At 49.4% G+C, this 17,218-nt stretch overlaps 1 protein-coding gene across 5 annotated transcripts in view; it reads left to right on the top strand.

Moving 5' to 3' along the window:
- The window catches only part of Edar (ectodysplasin-A receptor), a 74,917-nt gene that overhangs the window by 36,852 nt on the left and 20,847 nt on the right, over positions 1-17,218 (top strand). For 4 of the 5 annotated variants that reach the window (XM_006513204.4, XM_006513205.4, XM_006513206.4 and 1 more), the window contains exons 2-4: positions 8,713-8,781; positions 9,357-9,479; positions 10,204-10,385. In XM_006513204.4, coding sequence (XP_006513267.1) covers positions 8,713-8,781; positions 9,357-9,479; positions 10,204-10,385 — 374 coding nt within the window. Of the gene's footprint in view, positions 1-8,712; positions 8,782-9,310; positions 9,480-10,203; positions 10,386-17,218 lie in introns of those variants that run through there. The other variant, XM_030244869.1, reaches the window with a different exon arrangement.

The raw sequence follows: 17,218 nt of genomic DNA, 5'->3' as shown, positions 1-17,218 counted from the left end.
TGAGAGAGCTAAGAAATGAGGGAAGAGCTGAGAGGGACTTGGCCTGGTGTTTGCAAAACATAAGACAAGATGCCCTAGATTTTGTGGGAACACAGGTAGGAAATAATTAATAAATCTGCTGCTAAGAGAAGAAAACAGAGCGGTTGGCCTTAGAGAGGATGTGCTAGGACATCCCACTGGTGAATGGGACATGCCAGCTGTGGTCCACACTGACTCAGCTAATGCCTAGCCACTCACCTTTCAAAGGTTCTGGAACAGTCCTCCTGGCCTCCTAAATGTGCCAGTCCCCACCCCCACCCCCAACACACACACACACACACACACACACACACACACACACATACACACACCAATATTCCCACTAAATCCATCACTGAGTCCCCTCAGATTTATCTCTCTGACTTGTGTTGGCTTTTTGTGGTTTCCACGAAAATGTGAGATGCTCCCAGGACAAGGACAGGTTGACTTGTTTGTTCAGTCTGGTCTAGAGTAGGTATGCCGTGGCTTTGTGACGGACAAACGGGTTAGCAGACTGGCAGATGCTGAGAGAGAAGTTCTGTGTGCCCACACACAGAAAGAGAGAGGAAAGAGAATGAGGGAGGGAAGAGGAGGAGGAGAGGAAGAGGGGGAGGCTGGCCATGTAACAACCCTGAAGTGCACCTACAGCAGTTATTCTGTGAGATTAGAATGGAGCTGGGTAATTCCTGTGGCTTGGTGGCATCACGGCCATGAGAACCTTGTAGCATAACACATTCCTCGTGTGTTTGTGGTGACAGTGGTATACATAAATTTACTGTGGTGTCAACTGTGTAAGAGAGAACACGTAGTAAAATCATCTATGGCACTGGGCATTTGCTGATGAAAATGAGTGACTGTGTTACTTACATACTTACTATATTAACTTTTAATTGTTACTTTAGAGTTCACCCCCACCCCCATCAACACCACCTTTTCTTGTTAAAGAACAAGTTAAGGGCTGGAGAGATGGCTTTGCTTTGAGGAGTGTCTACTGCTCTTGCAGAGGACCCAAGTTCAGTTCCCAGCATCCATGCCTGGAGGCTTGTAACTGCCTGTAACTCTGGTTCCTGGAGAGTCTGATGCTCTTTACAATTGATGTAAACATCCATACACATTTGTACACACATACACACACACACACAATTAAATAAAACACATCTTTAAATTAAAGCAGTGCAGCTTTAATCCACTAACATAAAGCTTGAATACCCCATGTTCACTGTTCTCTTCACAACACAGTTTTGTGTCCCCAGTTACTCTCTTTATTCACCATGGCCCCAGGAGCAGTAGACTGCACCACACATATCAATAGCCTGCCGTGTGCTAGGCCACACCATTTAGGTTTGGGCAAGAGCAGCCTATGACACCCCCATCAGGATAACTTCTTCAGAACATGCACATTATCATCTGTGTACAGGTACTTGTGTGTTCCCAAGTACAGTGTCCCCTGAGAGAGCACATAGACTTGCCCTGTGACACTTGAGATGCAGCAGAAACTAGATGACCCTTCACAGTTCTAAGATTCTCAATGGTGGCCCGTTCTCCATCCCCATGGGATGTGGTTTGGATTTCTTAGCTTTTCCACGTTCTGATTGCTCAGTGCTCAAGCATCATATGCCAGCTTCATTCACTGTCTCTCTAGGACTCTGCTTGGTGAGACTGCCAGGTTATTTTTCCATCTGGGCTGTCCCTAGCTGTGTGGCCATGAGAGTCCTTTCCTATTAGAACCATGAGTCACATCACTTGCCATGGGGCCCGGTAGGGAACAGAAGAAGTGGGGACTCCCAGTTCAAAACAACTATTGAAGACCTATGCCAGAGGTACACTGTCACACAGCGCCATATGAAACCCTTCCCCCGAGGGCCCAGGAGAGGAAATGAAGCCGGTTTTCCAAACACAAGAAGGGGATGATGAATATACTCCTGCACCACTGAGCAATAATTAGTACTCCCCCATGCCATCAATCATCGACAGGAAGTGCTTTGAGTTGCTGAGATGATGAACCCCAGCTTCTGGAGGGAATGAGAATCTATCTTTGTTAGAGAGAACTTGGGGCTGTTGGGAGATCAGAGAATCGGAAAGCACAGGGAAGAGGCCACCAGCAGCCTCCCCTCAGGCTCCTCCTGCAGAAGAGAAAGCTTGGGAGGTGGAGGAGGGTGGGAGGCTGGAGGGAGAGGGCCTGACCCTGCAGCTGCTTCCCACACACTGCTGGCTGCCAGCACCTGGCCTCATGAGCTCCACAGAGAGGCAGAGTGAGCCCCGCTGCAGGCCTCATCTCTCTCCCATCAGACATGGCCCCCTAAGGGTATCACATGGCTTGAGGGGTGCAGGGATGGCCAGACCTCTGCTCCTGGTCACTGCAATCTTTTGAGAACAAGAAGAACCACCTAATGCAGATACTCAAGTGGGTAGAGCAAAGAAAGATGGCAGAGAGAGGCAACCTTGGCCCACACACATAGAAAAATGACTACAGGTTTGTCCATCCTGCAGGGCTACATTGTCTCAGTCAATAGATGTGAGATAGGATGTTTCCAAGGTGGTACTTTCATCCTAATAAATAAACCCATGGGAAGCCCTCCTCGTTCAAGGGTGGTCCAGCAGGCTAGAACATGGAGTCACAGAGCCTGAGCTGTTTGGGTGGTTCTGGGTAGCAGGGAGTGCAGCCACCTCAGAGAACAGAGGCAAGCTGCCCAGTCAAGACACACTGTCTAAGGAGCGAACTTGGGACAATGTGCCTAAACTCCTATATGATTTAATGTTTGGTGCATTTCTTTTTAAGCAGGAATCCTATTTTTCTCTGTCCCCAGGGTCTGTAAGATAGCTGCATGCACAGTTTTATAGCAGCTGTACAGAAATGTGGATCCATGCATGCATACATGGATAAACAAAATTCAGGATACTGCAGGTCATAGGTGAGAGATGCTGTTGTTCAGCAGACCTAAGCGGAGAGAGTCCTAGCTACGTCTTTCTCTCTGTGTTCCTCTGACTTAGGTAAACGTTAAGTTCCTCCTCCCACTCTACGCCGTGCTTCTGGGGAGACCATTGAGACAATGCTTCACACACTTCAATGTGCTCAGAAGCAACAGATGCAGTGGAAATACAGATTCCCAAACACCCATCGTGGGTAGGTCCCGGACTACTTCTCTTAGGAGATGCTGATGATGCGGGGCAGATGTGTGTATATGTTGGGTCACACTGTGACATCTATTTCCTCCCTGGGTTTCATCCTGTTATATTACAGCAGAAAAGCATCCTGCTTGTCCCCTCTTGCTCTGTCCCAAGGTGTGATGGGTGTGCTGACATGAGCTAGAATTATCTGAGAAGAGGAAATGACAATTTCAAGAATGCCTCCATAAGATGAGTCTGTAAGCAAGACAGTGGAGTTTTAGCTTGATTAATGGTGAATGTGGTTAATTAATAACAGATGTGGAAGTGTTCATCCCACTTCCCAGGGTGACGCCACCTATGCGCTGGTGGATCTGGGTCCCACTCAGAAAGCAGGCCAAGCAAGCCATGAGGAGCAAGCCAGTAAGCAGCATCCCTCTATGACCTCTGTATCAGTCCCTGACTCAGGTTCCCCTGCTGACTTCCTGCCCTGACTTCCCTCAGTGATGGAGTGTGACATGAGGATTGTAAGGTGAAATAAACCCTTCCTCCTCATGTGGCTTCTGACCATGATGTTTGATTAGAGCAATAGAAAGCTAAGACAATGGGTAGTCTTTGTTGTCAAAGACTTGTCTTGGCAGGGTTGAGAAGCACCCAGGAGATTAGTGAAGCATACCTCTGGCAATGTCAGAGGCCATCCCCAGAAAGCATTAACTACAGAAGAGACATCTTCTGCATGTGGGCAGTCTCACCCCATAGAGGTGGGGTAAAGGGGAAGAAAGAGAAAGCCAACCAGTGCAGGCCCTGGGTCTCAGAGCTGTGGCATCTGGCCACGGCCCTCCCACCTTGATGGACAAAATACTCAAAAACCATAAGCTGAAACAAATCTTTCCCTCCTGGAAAGGGCTTCTGTTGGGTCTCCACCCGTCTCCTCTCCCCAGGAATGGGATGTGGGCCTCTGAGGATAGGCAGGGCCTGGGATGCTGAGAGCTAAGTGTGTTCCTTTGCTCAGCTTTGCCTCAGGCATCCATGTTCAGCATCAGGAATGGCTGGAAGGAGCAAGACACTGAAGCAGCAGGGTCTCTCAACTGCAGCCTCATCATAGACCACCTGACCCCTGAAGTATTGCCAGCAGGGCAGAAATTGGTCCTATCCTGTAGCCCCGAACATGGTCAAGGTGGAACATTTCAGAGATAGTTCCAGTGTGTGAAACACCACTCAAAGAGTTAGCAGATCTCTAATATGGACCTCCAGCTTGATGAGGCACAAATGTCTCAAGGGTCATCCCTCACACATGACCTACCTGAACCTTCCTGTCCCCTGCCAGACACATAGCAGTTTTACCTACTGCATGTCTGTGGAAGCCAGACCTCAAGTGGAGAGAGTTCTTTGTGAGAAGCCCAGCTATTTCTTTGCACCGTGAGTTAGTTTTGAACTTTCATCCTTGCATCCAGACATCTAGAGTGCACAGCCATGATGCCCTTCCTGGGTTTGGGCAGATGGGTGTGTCTGTTTAGCTTTTCTACTTCCATCTAGAGGGAAGAAAGGGCAGACAGTTGAATCTCTGAAGGACCATGAGGACTTTACCCCAGACACATTGACATCCAGAAGACCCTCTTTAGCCCAAGTTCTCTGAGGTCAGGTCATCCAGTGTTGGCCACAGAGTACATTAGAGGAAGGAAGCCATGTACAGAAATTACCAAGTCAGGCTGAAAGGTGAGGACACGGTGCTGAGTTCAAGGTCAGGGATGCCTGACCTCTTCTTCCCTACCCTTCATAAGCTCCTCCGACAAGGGCTGTGCAGATCCATCCTATGAGATGCCACAGAGACAATCATGAAATGGGACCCACTGTTTCAGCCCAGTGTGTGTGTGTGTGTGTGTGTGTGTGTGTGTGTGTGTAGCAAGGGATGGTCATATTTCATGGACCTGGCATCACTACAGTTGGTCACATGACCTGGCATCACTACAGTTGGTCACATGACCTGGCATCACTACAGTTGGTCACATGACCTGGCATCACAACAGTTGGTCACATGACCTGGCATCACTATAGTTGGTCATGTTGTCTCTCCAGGTGGACACTGTAGAGGCGGGAATGGCAGAAAGACAGGTGAGACAGAAAATGAACAGCTAATGAGGCAGGAGCAGCCCCACCTGCCCAGGACTGGCAGCAGACGTGGCTCATGTGGTCTGCATGGACCCAGGGTCTCTGCTAGACCATGAAAAATGTCCCAGACATCAGGTACCAGACAAGTGCAGCTGAACTCCAGTGGGTTATGTTGACGGCTTCATGGGGGGGGGGGGGGGGAGGGGCTGGTAATTTACCAATGGGTGCAGTTTGCAGGACCCTGGCCTGGGTCATTGAGCATCTGACCAATTATGCAAGCTAAAAAAAATCAGCATTGCAGGTTTATGGGTTGGGTTTTTTTTTTTCCATCTTCTGGTGCCACTACTGTGACCACCCCAATCATGGGGCTCCTGGGCCTTGCACCTCTATCAGTGTGAGGAAGTGAGGCTCCCCAAAGTAATGAGAGGTCACAGCAGGGACCTCCAGCACATTTCCCCCAGGCAGAGGTGTCCTCCATCTGTGCCCTTGCTGCTCAGAAGGATAGCATTGACTGACCACAGGGCCATCCCATCCCGGGCAGACCTTACACTTTACAAGTGGCAGCACTGACCACAGGGCCATCCCATCCCAGGCAGACCTTACACTTTATAAGTGGCAGCACTGACCATAGGGCCATCCCATCCCAAGCAGACCTTACACTTTACAAGTGGCAGCACTGACCACAGGGCCATCCCATCCCAGGCAGACCTTACACTTTACAAGTGGCAAAGTGTTGAAGATGCTGCTGGCTTTCTGATTACCTCTGTCTGTCTGTTTTCCTTTTGACCCGAGTTTTATTAGGTGCATCTTTAATGAGCCTTTCAAAACGGGCTGACACTAAAGTGCACAGGCCCTGCCCTTTCCCGTGTTTCAGGGTAGCTCTTAAGAATCTGCTATAATTAGAAGTCAATTAAATTAGAAACCATTAATATGCCTCTTGGAAGGCCTCCAATACCCAGAGCCTCTGTCTCCTTCCACAGCCACAGTGGAAACTCATCCCTGCTAAACCTGCTGTCCTAAAGCAAGGTCAGAGCTGTGGACCTAAGGCAGGAGTGTGTGTGTGTGTGTGTGTGTGTGTGTGTGTGTGTGTGCACACGCGCACGTGCACGCGCTCGTGCTTGTGTATGTGTGAGGAAGCAGGCCCCTGTCTGACCTCTGCTGCCTTGGCCTAGCCCACTCATTAGGGCTGTAGCCAGCCTCTCGGCCTATAGGCTGAGGCTCCCTGCCTCCCCTGCTGCCTGCCCTAGCTTGCTCCTTGCCAGAAGGAAAACACCAAACAAGTTCACAACTGAGGGCAACCTGGGCGCTTTCATCTTGCCTCGTGGGACTGGGGTGCAAAAGTGTCTGGAAGCCTGGCCACTTCTGACAGGCCACCCAGTAGACAACAGTGATCTGTGAGGGTAACTCTGAGGTACCTGAGCCATGTGGTTGAGCCCATAGAAGACTCAGACCCTGTTCCTCTAGGCCTTGCCAGGGACCCTGGCCAGGTCTCCTGAACACTTGCAGAATGCCCATCTTCAGACTCTCCCAGAGTGAAATAGCGCTGTGGTCTTTTTCTCATTACAAAGTTCCCAGAGTGGAACTAAACTCTCTGCTCTAATTCTTGGTCCAGGGCAGCCTCTACACTCTTTCACTTCCAGCCAAAAAAACAAAAAACAAAAAAAAACAAAAAACAAAAAAGATCTCTGCTTTAAGGACAGGGTGTCACTCAGAGCCCATCCCTGTGCACACAGACAGCTTTACGACCACAGCCAAGAAGGTCTTCCCGACGAAGTTTTTGGTCACTCAACAGTGGACATTTGAGCCTTGTGTGGGGTTCCAGGGAACTCAAACCTACATTCTTGTCCTTGCACTGGTGGCCTCACACATGCTGGGGTGTCGTGCAGGGTTGTATGTGGGGTATTAACTCACCACCGAGCTGTATCCCCAGCCCAGAATTTCAGATCCCATCCATCCCCCCCTTAAACAGGAGTGTGGACATTTACTGTTCCATGGGGAGAAGGCAGGACAGGAAGGAAACAGGTTCTGAAAGCTGTAAGGTCCAGGCTCATCAGATATGCATCCCACCTGCCTCTCTGCCTGCTTAAATGTACATACACTCTAATTCTAGAACCCAGACTAAGCAGACTTTAAATCTTGTGGGATCAGAAAAATAAATAGACGCCAATGCTCAAGGTCTCCCCGACTTCACCCCACTTGTGCACTCCCTCTCTCCGACTCAAACTTACTTTCCTTATTTTCAATACACAGTCCTTTGGCTACTTTCCTTGGTGTCTTTAGGATATTGTAGGGCCAAGTTCCTACAAGTAGGAGAAAAGGGGAACGACAGGGAAGGTGCCTCCCTACCCAGCATTCTTTTGTGTGCTGTTGGAAATTGCTGGCTCCCGGGACCAACCGTAAGGACAAGGGAATGTGGGATAAAGGCTCTAGTGGTTTCCTGAGGACTCAGTTTGTTTTGAGGCTTAAGTCAGTGGTGGATTCTGGAAGGTTCCTAGTATACTCTACTTCTCAAAGAGAATATGCTGTTTGTAATTAGGTTACCCTCCCCCACCCCACCTGGTGCTAACATTGTGGCCACAGTGTGGCATCTAGGGAATTGTCTCTTGTTAACATGTAGGAAAATTAACACTCATACTCCCAGGTAAAACAGCTTGCCTTGGAAATACAAATTCCCAGTTCACAGTGGAAAAGGTGAGCAGATAACACTATGGCAGAGCCGTAGAGAAGAGAGTAGAGTACTAGATGGGAGTACTAGAGTAGTTGGTGAAAGTGTGTGAATCCTTGCACTATGGCTATGCTCTATACATTAAATATTTGTATGACCTTGGACAAGTCACATAAGCTCTCCGGCCTTCAGTTGGTTCAACTATAAAATCAGGCGGCTGAACTGCATTATCTATCTGACTCATCCATTCTAATGAGCATCCAGAGAGAAGGCAGACCCTTCCAGTGGGCTATGAGAGCAAGGATGGACCAGACTCCAACAGCATCTCCAAGATTCTTCTGGTCCTGCATCCAACAGCATCTCCAAGATTCTTCTGGTCCTGCATCCCAACCAGCAGGACCAGCCCAGGGCACCCCATAGTTAAAGCTTACACAGGACCACTCTTCCAATTGAAAAGCGTAGTGAACACTGCCTTAAGCTCCCAGCTTAACAGCGGGCCCTAAGTGCTCAGCCATCTCTGGGTGTGTGTGTGTGTGTGTGTGTGTGTGTGTGTGTGTGTGTGTGTGAGTGTGTGTGTGTGAGTGTGTGTGTGTGTGTGTGTGTGTGTGTGTTTCTATGGCATGGCGTGATGCTGGTGAGGGTGCCTGAGCTGCCTAAGGGTCATCAGGGTCATCAGCCTGGAGCTTACCTTAGAGTCTTGTCTGTTCTTTGGGATGCACCATTCCCTGTGCTGTTGGATGGAAAGCTACTGTTATCCACATGACAAAGGTAAAGGCAGCAGGACCACCTGATACTGATGCAGTATGTCTTTTCAGGTGTACTTCCAAGAGATCATGGCCCACGTCGGGGACTGCAAATGGATGTCCTGGCTCCCAGTGCTGGTGGTAAGTGTTTGAATGCCTGCTCCCACTGTACAGGTCCTCCAGAACCTACAGGCTTTCCCTCAGGCCACAACCTTCACTAGCTGTACCACTTCACACTGCCTCAGCCTCATACACCTAGGCTTCCCCAGCTGTCAAAAGGGCATGAGGACAACAGTACCCCTAGTTCTAATCGGACCATTCTGGGGCTGTAGATAGAAATGCCCCCTCAATGCCTGTCAGTGAAGAGTTAGCCTGTGTGATGGACCCACAGCTGAAAAAGACCAGAAAGCTCTTGTCCTCTGGAGCTCCTCCTGGAGGAGTGGGTTGGGAAAGCATGAGACTGAGCGTCTGTAGCACCCAGATGTCTAGAGACTCAAGAGAAGGGGAAGGTACCTCCTTCATGACCTTAAGAGAATCCAAGGCAGAATGGGTGTGGGGTGGGGATAGGTTCAGACAGCCTGCTCAGGAGGAAGTGGTTGTAAGGATAGCTGCAGATGGGAGGTATGAGTGGCCAATCCCGGTCTCTCTGGTCACTGTCCCCACATAACAGCTGCATCTTCGGAAGGGGTGGAGGTCAAGCATCCTTTCTGTGGCAGGTGTCTCTGATGTGCTCAGCCAAGGCGGAGGACTCCAACTGTGGTGAGAACGAATACCACAACCAGACTACCGGGCTGTGCCAGCAGTGTCCTCCATGCAGACCAGGGGAGGAGCCCTACATGGTAAGGACCAGCCTGTGCCCACGAGGTCTGGGGCACAGGGGTGTGGACTCACAGCACATTAAACTGGCACTGAGGAGGAAGAGGTCACCAAGGTATACGCACCAGGGCTGGGTGATACGAGCTGCAGAGCCCAATGCACTCTCCAGATGTGCACTCGCTAGATGTACACTCCCCAGATGTACACTCTCCAGATGTGCACTCCCCAGATGTACACTCCCCAGATGTGCACTGCCCAGATGTGCACTCCCCAGATGTGCACTCTCCAGATGTGCACTCTCTAGCATATTTCTCAGGTGTTCTGAATTCTGGAAAAATGGTTTTGTCCTGACCTGTTGTGCTCATAGTCTGATTGTAAGTGTGGTGTAAATGTTCTCCAGGAACAGGCCATCAGTTCTGAGAGGTGCCCCCCCCCTTCTGTGGAAAGGATAAACACACATGCTCTTTGAAGCACCAGAAAAATGTCTGAGGTGACAGTATCTGGGATTCTTCCAGAGTTCTGAGAAAACTTGGGCTCCTAGTGAGGCACTCCAAGAAGCCAGTGGACCTATATTTAAAGGACCTCATCTGAGGCTGGAGGCTGTCACTCAGCATCAGGTGGTAGAGAGGAGGAAGCTTGTAGCTACTGTAGGATGGGCAGCTGAGACTGGAAACAGTGCACCCACCATTGTGCAGTCCACTGTAGTCACATGTTGTGTGTCCTCGTATCCCTTGTCTCCCTGGCCAGTCCTGTGGATACGGCACTAAAGACGACGACTATGGCTGTGTGCCCTGCCCTGCAGAGAAGTTCTCCAAAGGAGGTTATCAGATATGCAGGCGCCACAAAGACTGTGAGGGCTTCTTCCGGGCCACTGTGCTGACACCAGGAGACATGGAAAACGACGCTGAGTGTGGCCCATGTCTCCCTGGGTAAGTGTGGGCGTGTGCCTCCGGGCTGACCCCTGAACGGTGAGGAACACTGACCCTGTGAGCAGAACCCCACAGGCGCAACAGGCCTTCACAAAGTGTCATGCCCACCTTTGCCACCTTCTCTGGGGAATAACAACAGGATGGGGAGGCTTGTCGCTGCCCATGGCCAGGCAGGCAGCCTTCAGGCACTGCATTTGTGCCTGATATGGGGCATCATCATAGAATAGCCTGACTATGATGTATAGCCTTTGTAAAACAAGCCGGCTGAACACTTACAATGAAGCATTTTAGAAGGGAAGTAATCCAGTATTCTACAGGAAGGTATTATTTTTGGCGTTCTGGGAAATGTGTGGGTAAAAACCTGAATCCTCTGTTATCTGTGCTTTCCACTCTGCTGTGTTATATAGGTCTCCCATCCCATCACCCCACCACTCCACCCCCCAAAAAGCAAAGTGAGAATGCAATTGGTCTGAGAGACAAAAAGATAAAAATCTTTCTGTTTTCCTGATAGACTGCATTAGCAAATTCTGCCTAGAATCAGAAAATTCCTGTCTGGACACCCAATCAATACACACAGCTGTTGCTACTGCCTCCCTCTAGTGGCCACAGCATAGCATGTTTCTCCAGACTCCCAGATGAAGAGAGAAGCAGGGTGGGAGGAGGGGGAGGAGATAGAAGGCTGATGGTGGGCCCTGGTGGTGGTGGTGGTGATGGTGGTGGTAGAGGTGAAGGTGGTGAAGGTAGAGATGGTGGTGGTGGTGGCAGTGGTAGAGGTGTGATGGTGTAGGTCTGGGTGGAGGTGGTAGCAGAGATGGTGGTGGTTGACTGGATGGTGCTGATGGCCATGATGTGGTGAGCCTAGGGGAGTGGGAGGAGCTAATTCTAGTGGTGAACATTACCTTTTGGGAAGGAAGTACAGAAAGACAACTCCAATGTAAACATAATTGTGTAGTAAATTCACTATTCATCACACACACACACACACACACACACACACACACACACACACACACACACGGAGAGTTCAATTTCATTATAGAGAAGTATCGTATTTCACAGCGTCCCTCACTGCCTGTGACAATGGTGACACCCACCCCAGTTTCCCAGAGTTCTATCTTCAGCTCAGGCCACCTCCTGAGCTACAGACTCAGGTATCCAAATATTTGCCAGGCAATCATGTTCAGGTCACTGACATGATTCAAATGTATTTGCCTAGCGAATCTGTGAAACAGTAGAACCTCATCTTGTCACCTTATCCTTCCGTATGCTCAAGAGCAGAGCCGTCTAAATGGAGAGGGCGGTAGACTACTTCCTTTGAAAAGATGAGAAAAAAAAATGTGTTTCTTTTTGCATAATTGTTGCAGGTATTGGGTTGTGGGACTCCCCAAAAAACAGCAGCAGCATTAGAACCAGAATGGTCTCTAATATGGGTCCCCATATACCTGTATAAGCACCACTGAGAGACCCTAGGCTTGCCGCTGATTTTGATGAATTCATGTATTCATTGGCTTTAGATTGGTTTTTTTCTTGGTTCAAACTTATGATACACAACAAAATGCAGAGCACCTGGCAGTCACCCGCGTAAGGCACACCCATCCCATTGTGCGTCCTTTGGAGGGAAAGAACCTTCTGTGTAAACACCGTTTATGAGCCATGTGATAGCTGGATTATTTCTTTTCCTGGGAAGCAGCAAGCATCTTCAGGGCCTGGTCCTCTGGTTCCCATGGCCTCCGTGAGGAGTTCACACCAGGATGTGTGGAGATGCTAGAGGCTGGTGGAGCCAGATGGAAGCATTCTAGCAACCAGCACCAAACTAACTGATGCAGGTCCCCACGCAGAAGGCCAAGTCAGGGAAGGATGCAACAGGGCTCAGTGGCAGCAGGATCCTTTTGACAGCGTCAAGGGAAATGGCTGAGGAGTGAATAGCCTGGGACCTAGGGAGCAAGGACCTCAGTATGGAGAGCAGAGGATCTGGGACAGAGGCCCTGGGGTGGCAAGAGTCTCAGGGATGCCCAGCAGCTAGATGGGGGCGCAAGGTGAAGAATAGGTGCAGAAGACTCACTGGTGTTTGCCCTCCCTGTGCCGGTGTGGATAGTTACATATGTTGAAATGTCAAATACAGGAGGAAGAAGGATTTGGTGGGGATGTGGAGACAGGTGGTGGCCAGACGTAATAAACATCTGTGGGACACCCAGACCAAACTCACCCATGTGGATGGTTGGAGAGGTGTGAGATTCAATGTGAGTGATGAGTATTAGTCACACTAGAGCCATTGGTCCAGATGGGATCCAAGAAGCAGCCTCACAGAGCAGGGAGCATGGGCCAGTGCATGCTGAAGCTCCCGGACCCACATGCCTAGCTCTCCAGCGACTGTAGGAGAGCCCCGTGACAGCACCCCATCAGGGGTCCATAAAGCAATTGTCATCCTGTTCCAGATTATCGAAAAGGGGCAGTGACTGTATGCAGCTGCTCCACTACCAGGTAGAGCTACAGAGACCTTTTAGCTAAAACAGACATGCCTGGGACCATACAGTGACTGTACGGCTCAAGTCAGATGGCAGCTAGTGCTTAAGAGCTGACTAGAGAGCCATGGAGACAATTTTCCTGGTCCCGATATTTACCAGAAAGCATCCAATCCCCAAAACAGTTAACAACAGTAGTGAGCCTGCTTTCTTTAGACGCTTCAAGCAGATGCCATTTACAGAATGAGTGCTGGGGCTGTACGGATTCCAGAGTCATGTTCCCACCCTGAAATCTTAAGTTCTCCTTCTGTTCTGTGCAACAGTAACTTTATCTTCAATACCTGGGACAGATCGAGGTTTGGGAGCGAGAGAGGGGGCCTATGTTTATCCCTGTCCCGGCATGCATTACATCACTCTACAAACGTGGAGTAGGTTTATAGGTAGTCAGTTCCCCATTTAGCTTGCAGAGAGATATATCTGCTAAGTCAGTCATTCCTGACCCTGAAGCCTCTAAAGAGAAAGGGTCCACTTCCCTAGTTCCTCTTAGAACCACGACTTCTTCACTCGGGGTCTCAAGTGCCACAGGAGCAGGACCCACTTCCTGTTGCGTGCCCTAAACTTACAGAACAAAATGAGGTTCTCATGCTGTCACAGAAGACCATGGGGGCATTTTGGCAGGCTGGGCAGATTAGCTCCATGAACCCATGTGGTTATGAGCCAGGATGTAGATTTACCTGGTGTTTGTCTTTTTAAGGCTGAGAGCTGGCCCTCTCCCCACCTTGTGGTTTGGCGGGTACTGGCTCCCTTTCTCTGCTCTGTACGCACATGTGGCCCAGACAGTCACTGAACAATAGCAGCACACGGGGCTTTCCTGTTATGAAAGGTCTGTGTGGGAGACAACAGGAGGCACGGACATGGCAGCAGGGAAGGGGTTAGATTTCATAACCTCCCCCGCCTTGGCATCCCCTGCCCTGGGTAGCTCCTGCAGCCAGTTCTATACCAGCCACTGCTTTTACAGAAGAGGCTTAGCAACTAACTGCCCATGGGCTTGGCAGGCTGTGGAAAGGAATCTTCAGGTCACTGGTTGAAGGGTGTAGGTGTCTCATGATCCAGAACATCCACTGTAATCTTAGGTGATATGAAACAGGAATCTGAAGGGGGAAATCCTTTCCTACCATCTTAGAGGATGTCAGCCTGAATGCTTAGATCCTTGTTTAAACTGACTTTTGCCCTGATTAGATAATTTAGGGCAGAAAAAAGCAGAAAAGAGAAAGAGAGAAGGAGAGAATGCTTGAGGTAGTGCCCAGCTCACAGTGGCTCAGCTTAGCTCCCCTCCACCCCACAAATTATGATGGCTCTACTCATTAAGGAGAAACATCACTTCAGCCTGGCTTAACCCAAAGTTAGTAGCGAGTCCTCCCATGCAGCCAATCTGCCTTTCACCTCCAGAGCAGAACTTACATGAGACAAGCTTTATTAGGAAGTAGGTTTTTATGTTAGCAGATGCAACCTAACTGTAGGCAAAGATGTGTGTTCTGAGCCTGCTCCACCAGCTAAGTAGAGAGCTGGGTGCACTGAACGCATTTTCTCTTTAACAATTTCTTTAGCTTACAATCTTATCAGAATGCAACCTCACGGTTAAGGCCAGGAGCATCTGTAGAGGAAATCAAATTAAGAATGAACGAGTAAGGGATCACATGTTTACAGGAAGATAAATGGCCTTGACCCTTGCTGGGCCACAGGTGTTCAATGAACACTTCAGACTGGAGGAGCTCTGGGAGAGCCGAAGATAGGCCAGTGCTCTCCACTCTCCTCTAGCTGTGGACAGAACTCTAAATGCCAAACTTTTGTTCGTTTAGGTTAGTGCTGAAAGAAAATGTTTAAAATGTTCTCTGGGCTGGAGAGATGGCTCATCCAGTGCCTGCTGTACAGCATGAAGATCTGAATTCAAATCGCCAACATGCACATAAAAGCCAGAAGTGGTCATACGCATCACAGAGACAGGAGGAGCCACTCAGCTCATTAGCTAAGCAGTCTCATTGAATCAATGAGCTCAGTGAAAGACCCTGTCTTTAACAATAAGGCAGAAAGCAGACCAACTAAGGAACCAGATATTGACCTCTGGTCACTATACATTTACTTACGCACTGCATACAAATGTGTGCACATACACAGGAACATATACATAACAAAACACGCACACAAATTCTTCCAGCAATACATGCTAGAACACGGTTGTATGTCTGGAGGCATTTGACACGTGTGCCAGGTAGACCATGCAACTTCTAAACAGATTCTTAGAGCCAACCCATCCTTTAAAAATGTCTATAGCAGGGCTGGAGAGATGGCTCGGCAAATAAGAGCACTGGCTGCCTTTCCAAAGGTTCTGGGTTTGATTCCCAGCATCTCCATGGAAAACTGTAACTCCAGGCTTAGGGGATATGACTTCTTCTCCTGACCTCCGACGGCACCAGTAATGCATGTGCTACACAAACAAAGCAGGCAAACCCAAGACCCACACACATAAAATAAAAACCAGCAACCTGCTCAGCAGTGTTCCTTCATTAAGTAACTTTGTACTGCTTGGTCAAGTGCACAGTCAGGGCCAGGGCAAGAGCATGGAGATGGAAACATTCAGAGCCCCCTGGGGGAATCAGCAAGAGACACCTAGATGGGACTACTGGTCAACCTACAGCAGCAAGTACCTACCTGCATGCCAAGAAAAGGCTACCTCAGCACAGACAGCAACCCTTGACTGAGCAGCCTGTAGGCCTTGCCCAGGTGCTAAATACCCAGATCTTGAGTGTGTAGCACGTCATCAAGGCCAGATGGTCCACACCTCTCCTCTGTGTGCCTCCGGAGCCTTACCTGTGACAGAGCCTGATATCCAGACATAACCGGGACATTCAAGACTCTGGCTTTGCTGCCTTTAAAGGCATGTGTGACCTAGTATTAGAGCTTTCCTCAGCTCAGCACTCTGAACTGTGGAGCAGAACACAGTGGCATTCATTGATTTGCCCAGTCAATATTCACCAACAATTGTCCTTCCTTAGTGCCCGGCAAGAGGTATGAACAAGGCTTATCCTTGTTGGCCCCCAGCACCTGGTTTAATGAGATGGGAGAGAGAAATGGTGTGGGCTTGGGAGATGTTAGAAAGCTGTAAGCAGAGCTGAATGGACAACTGGGGATTACCCATGGGTAGATCCTCCATTGTCTATGTGTAATCCATTGCTTCACTGACAAAGATGGCTTCTTAGGGGGCCAGAGGGTGTGTTTGGGAGCTTTCTCCAGAAGGCTTAACAGTTAAACTGTTGTGGCTTCTCCAAGGGTGTTTTTGAGATTGGTTAATTAATGTTTGCGAGATGCTCAGGGATCTGAGGATAAAAGGCTTTGAGGAAGGGTAAGCAATTACAACCCTGATGTTACTGGTAATGGTCCAAGCTCAGGCGGGCTGGGACACTCAGGCAGGCTGGGGTCCAGAGTGTCCCAGCCCACCCTCCCCCAAGGAGAGTCTCATCTTACCACCCACAGCCATCTGGAGGGCCTTCATGGTAAACAGCTACTGAGAAAGAAGTTAGGAAACAATTGCAGTTGGATCCACCAGCAGAGATGGCTTCTCATCTCATGAGTTCTAATAACTGACACCAGCTTCCTTTATTTAATTAGACTTCTCACAATGTGATAAGTGGCCTCACGGTCGCCGTGCAATGCTTGTTTATGGAAAATGGCTCACACCAAGATATGAGTCAAAATGTCAAAGAGAATCACTACAGGAGGGACGCGGCAGCTGCTGAGGGCTGGATCCTTTAAGGGGTGCCGTGTGAGACGTAGCCAGAATCCTGTTTGGGTTTAAAGGACTGGAAGCAGCAGCTACTCTGAGTATTCACCCTTTCCTCCAAGTACAACTGCAGACAAACTCAATAGTTACACAGATGTCTTTAGCCCCGGGGCAGTTCATTGTATCAGTACCTGGTTTCTCTGGGGAGAGGGTCATCTCCAAGGCTACCTGCAGTGACCTGTGTGGCCAATGTAGTTATTTTCTGACTCTGTCACTGTCATCCACTCAGGCAATTGTGGCGTCCCAAAGATCCCGAATAGGCATTTTGCAAGCAACCCCACCAACTTAGGCAGGGTGACAGTGATAGGAAGAGACACAGGGAGCTCACTGGTGCCCACATGTGGTGGTGCATAGGTACTTCCTCTGAAAGCCTTCATGACAGTTGTACACACTCACACACACACACACACACACACACACACACACACACAAGCACACATGTGTTAAACAAACCCTTTAGGAAAGAAAGAAAGAGGTGGGGGAGGGAGGGAAAGAGGGCGGGGGAGAGAGAGAGAGAGAGAGAGAGAGAGACA

Source organism: Mus musculus, chromosome 10, assembly GCF_000001635.26.
Source record: "Mus musculus strain C57BL/6J chromosome 10, GRCm38.p6 C57BL/6J".
Lineage (NCBI taxonomy): Eukaryota > Metazoa > Chordata > Mammalia > Rodentia > Muridae > Mus > Mus musculus.
The sequence above is the reverse complement of the archived record's forward strand: the minus strand, read 5'-3'. Positions and strand labels throughout refer to the sequence as shown.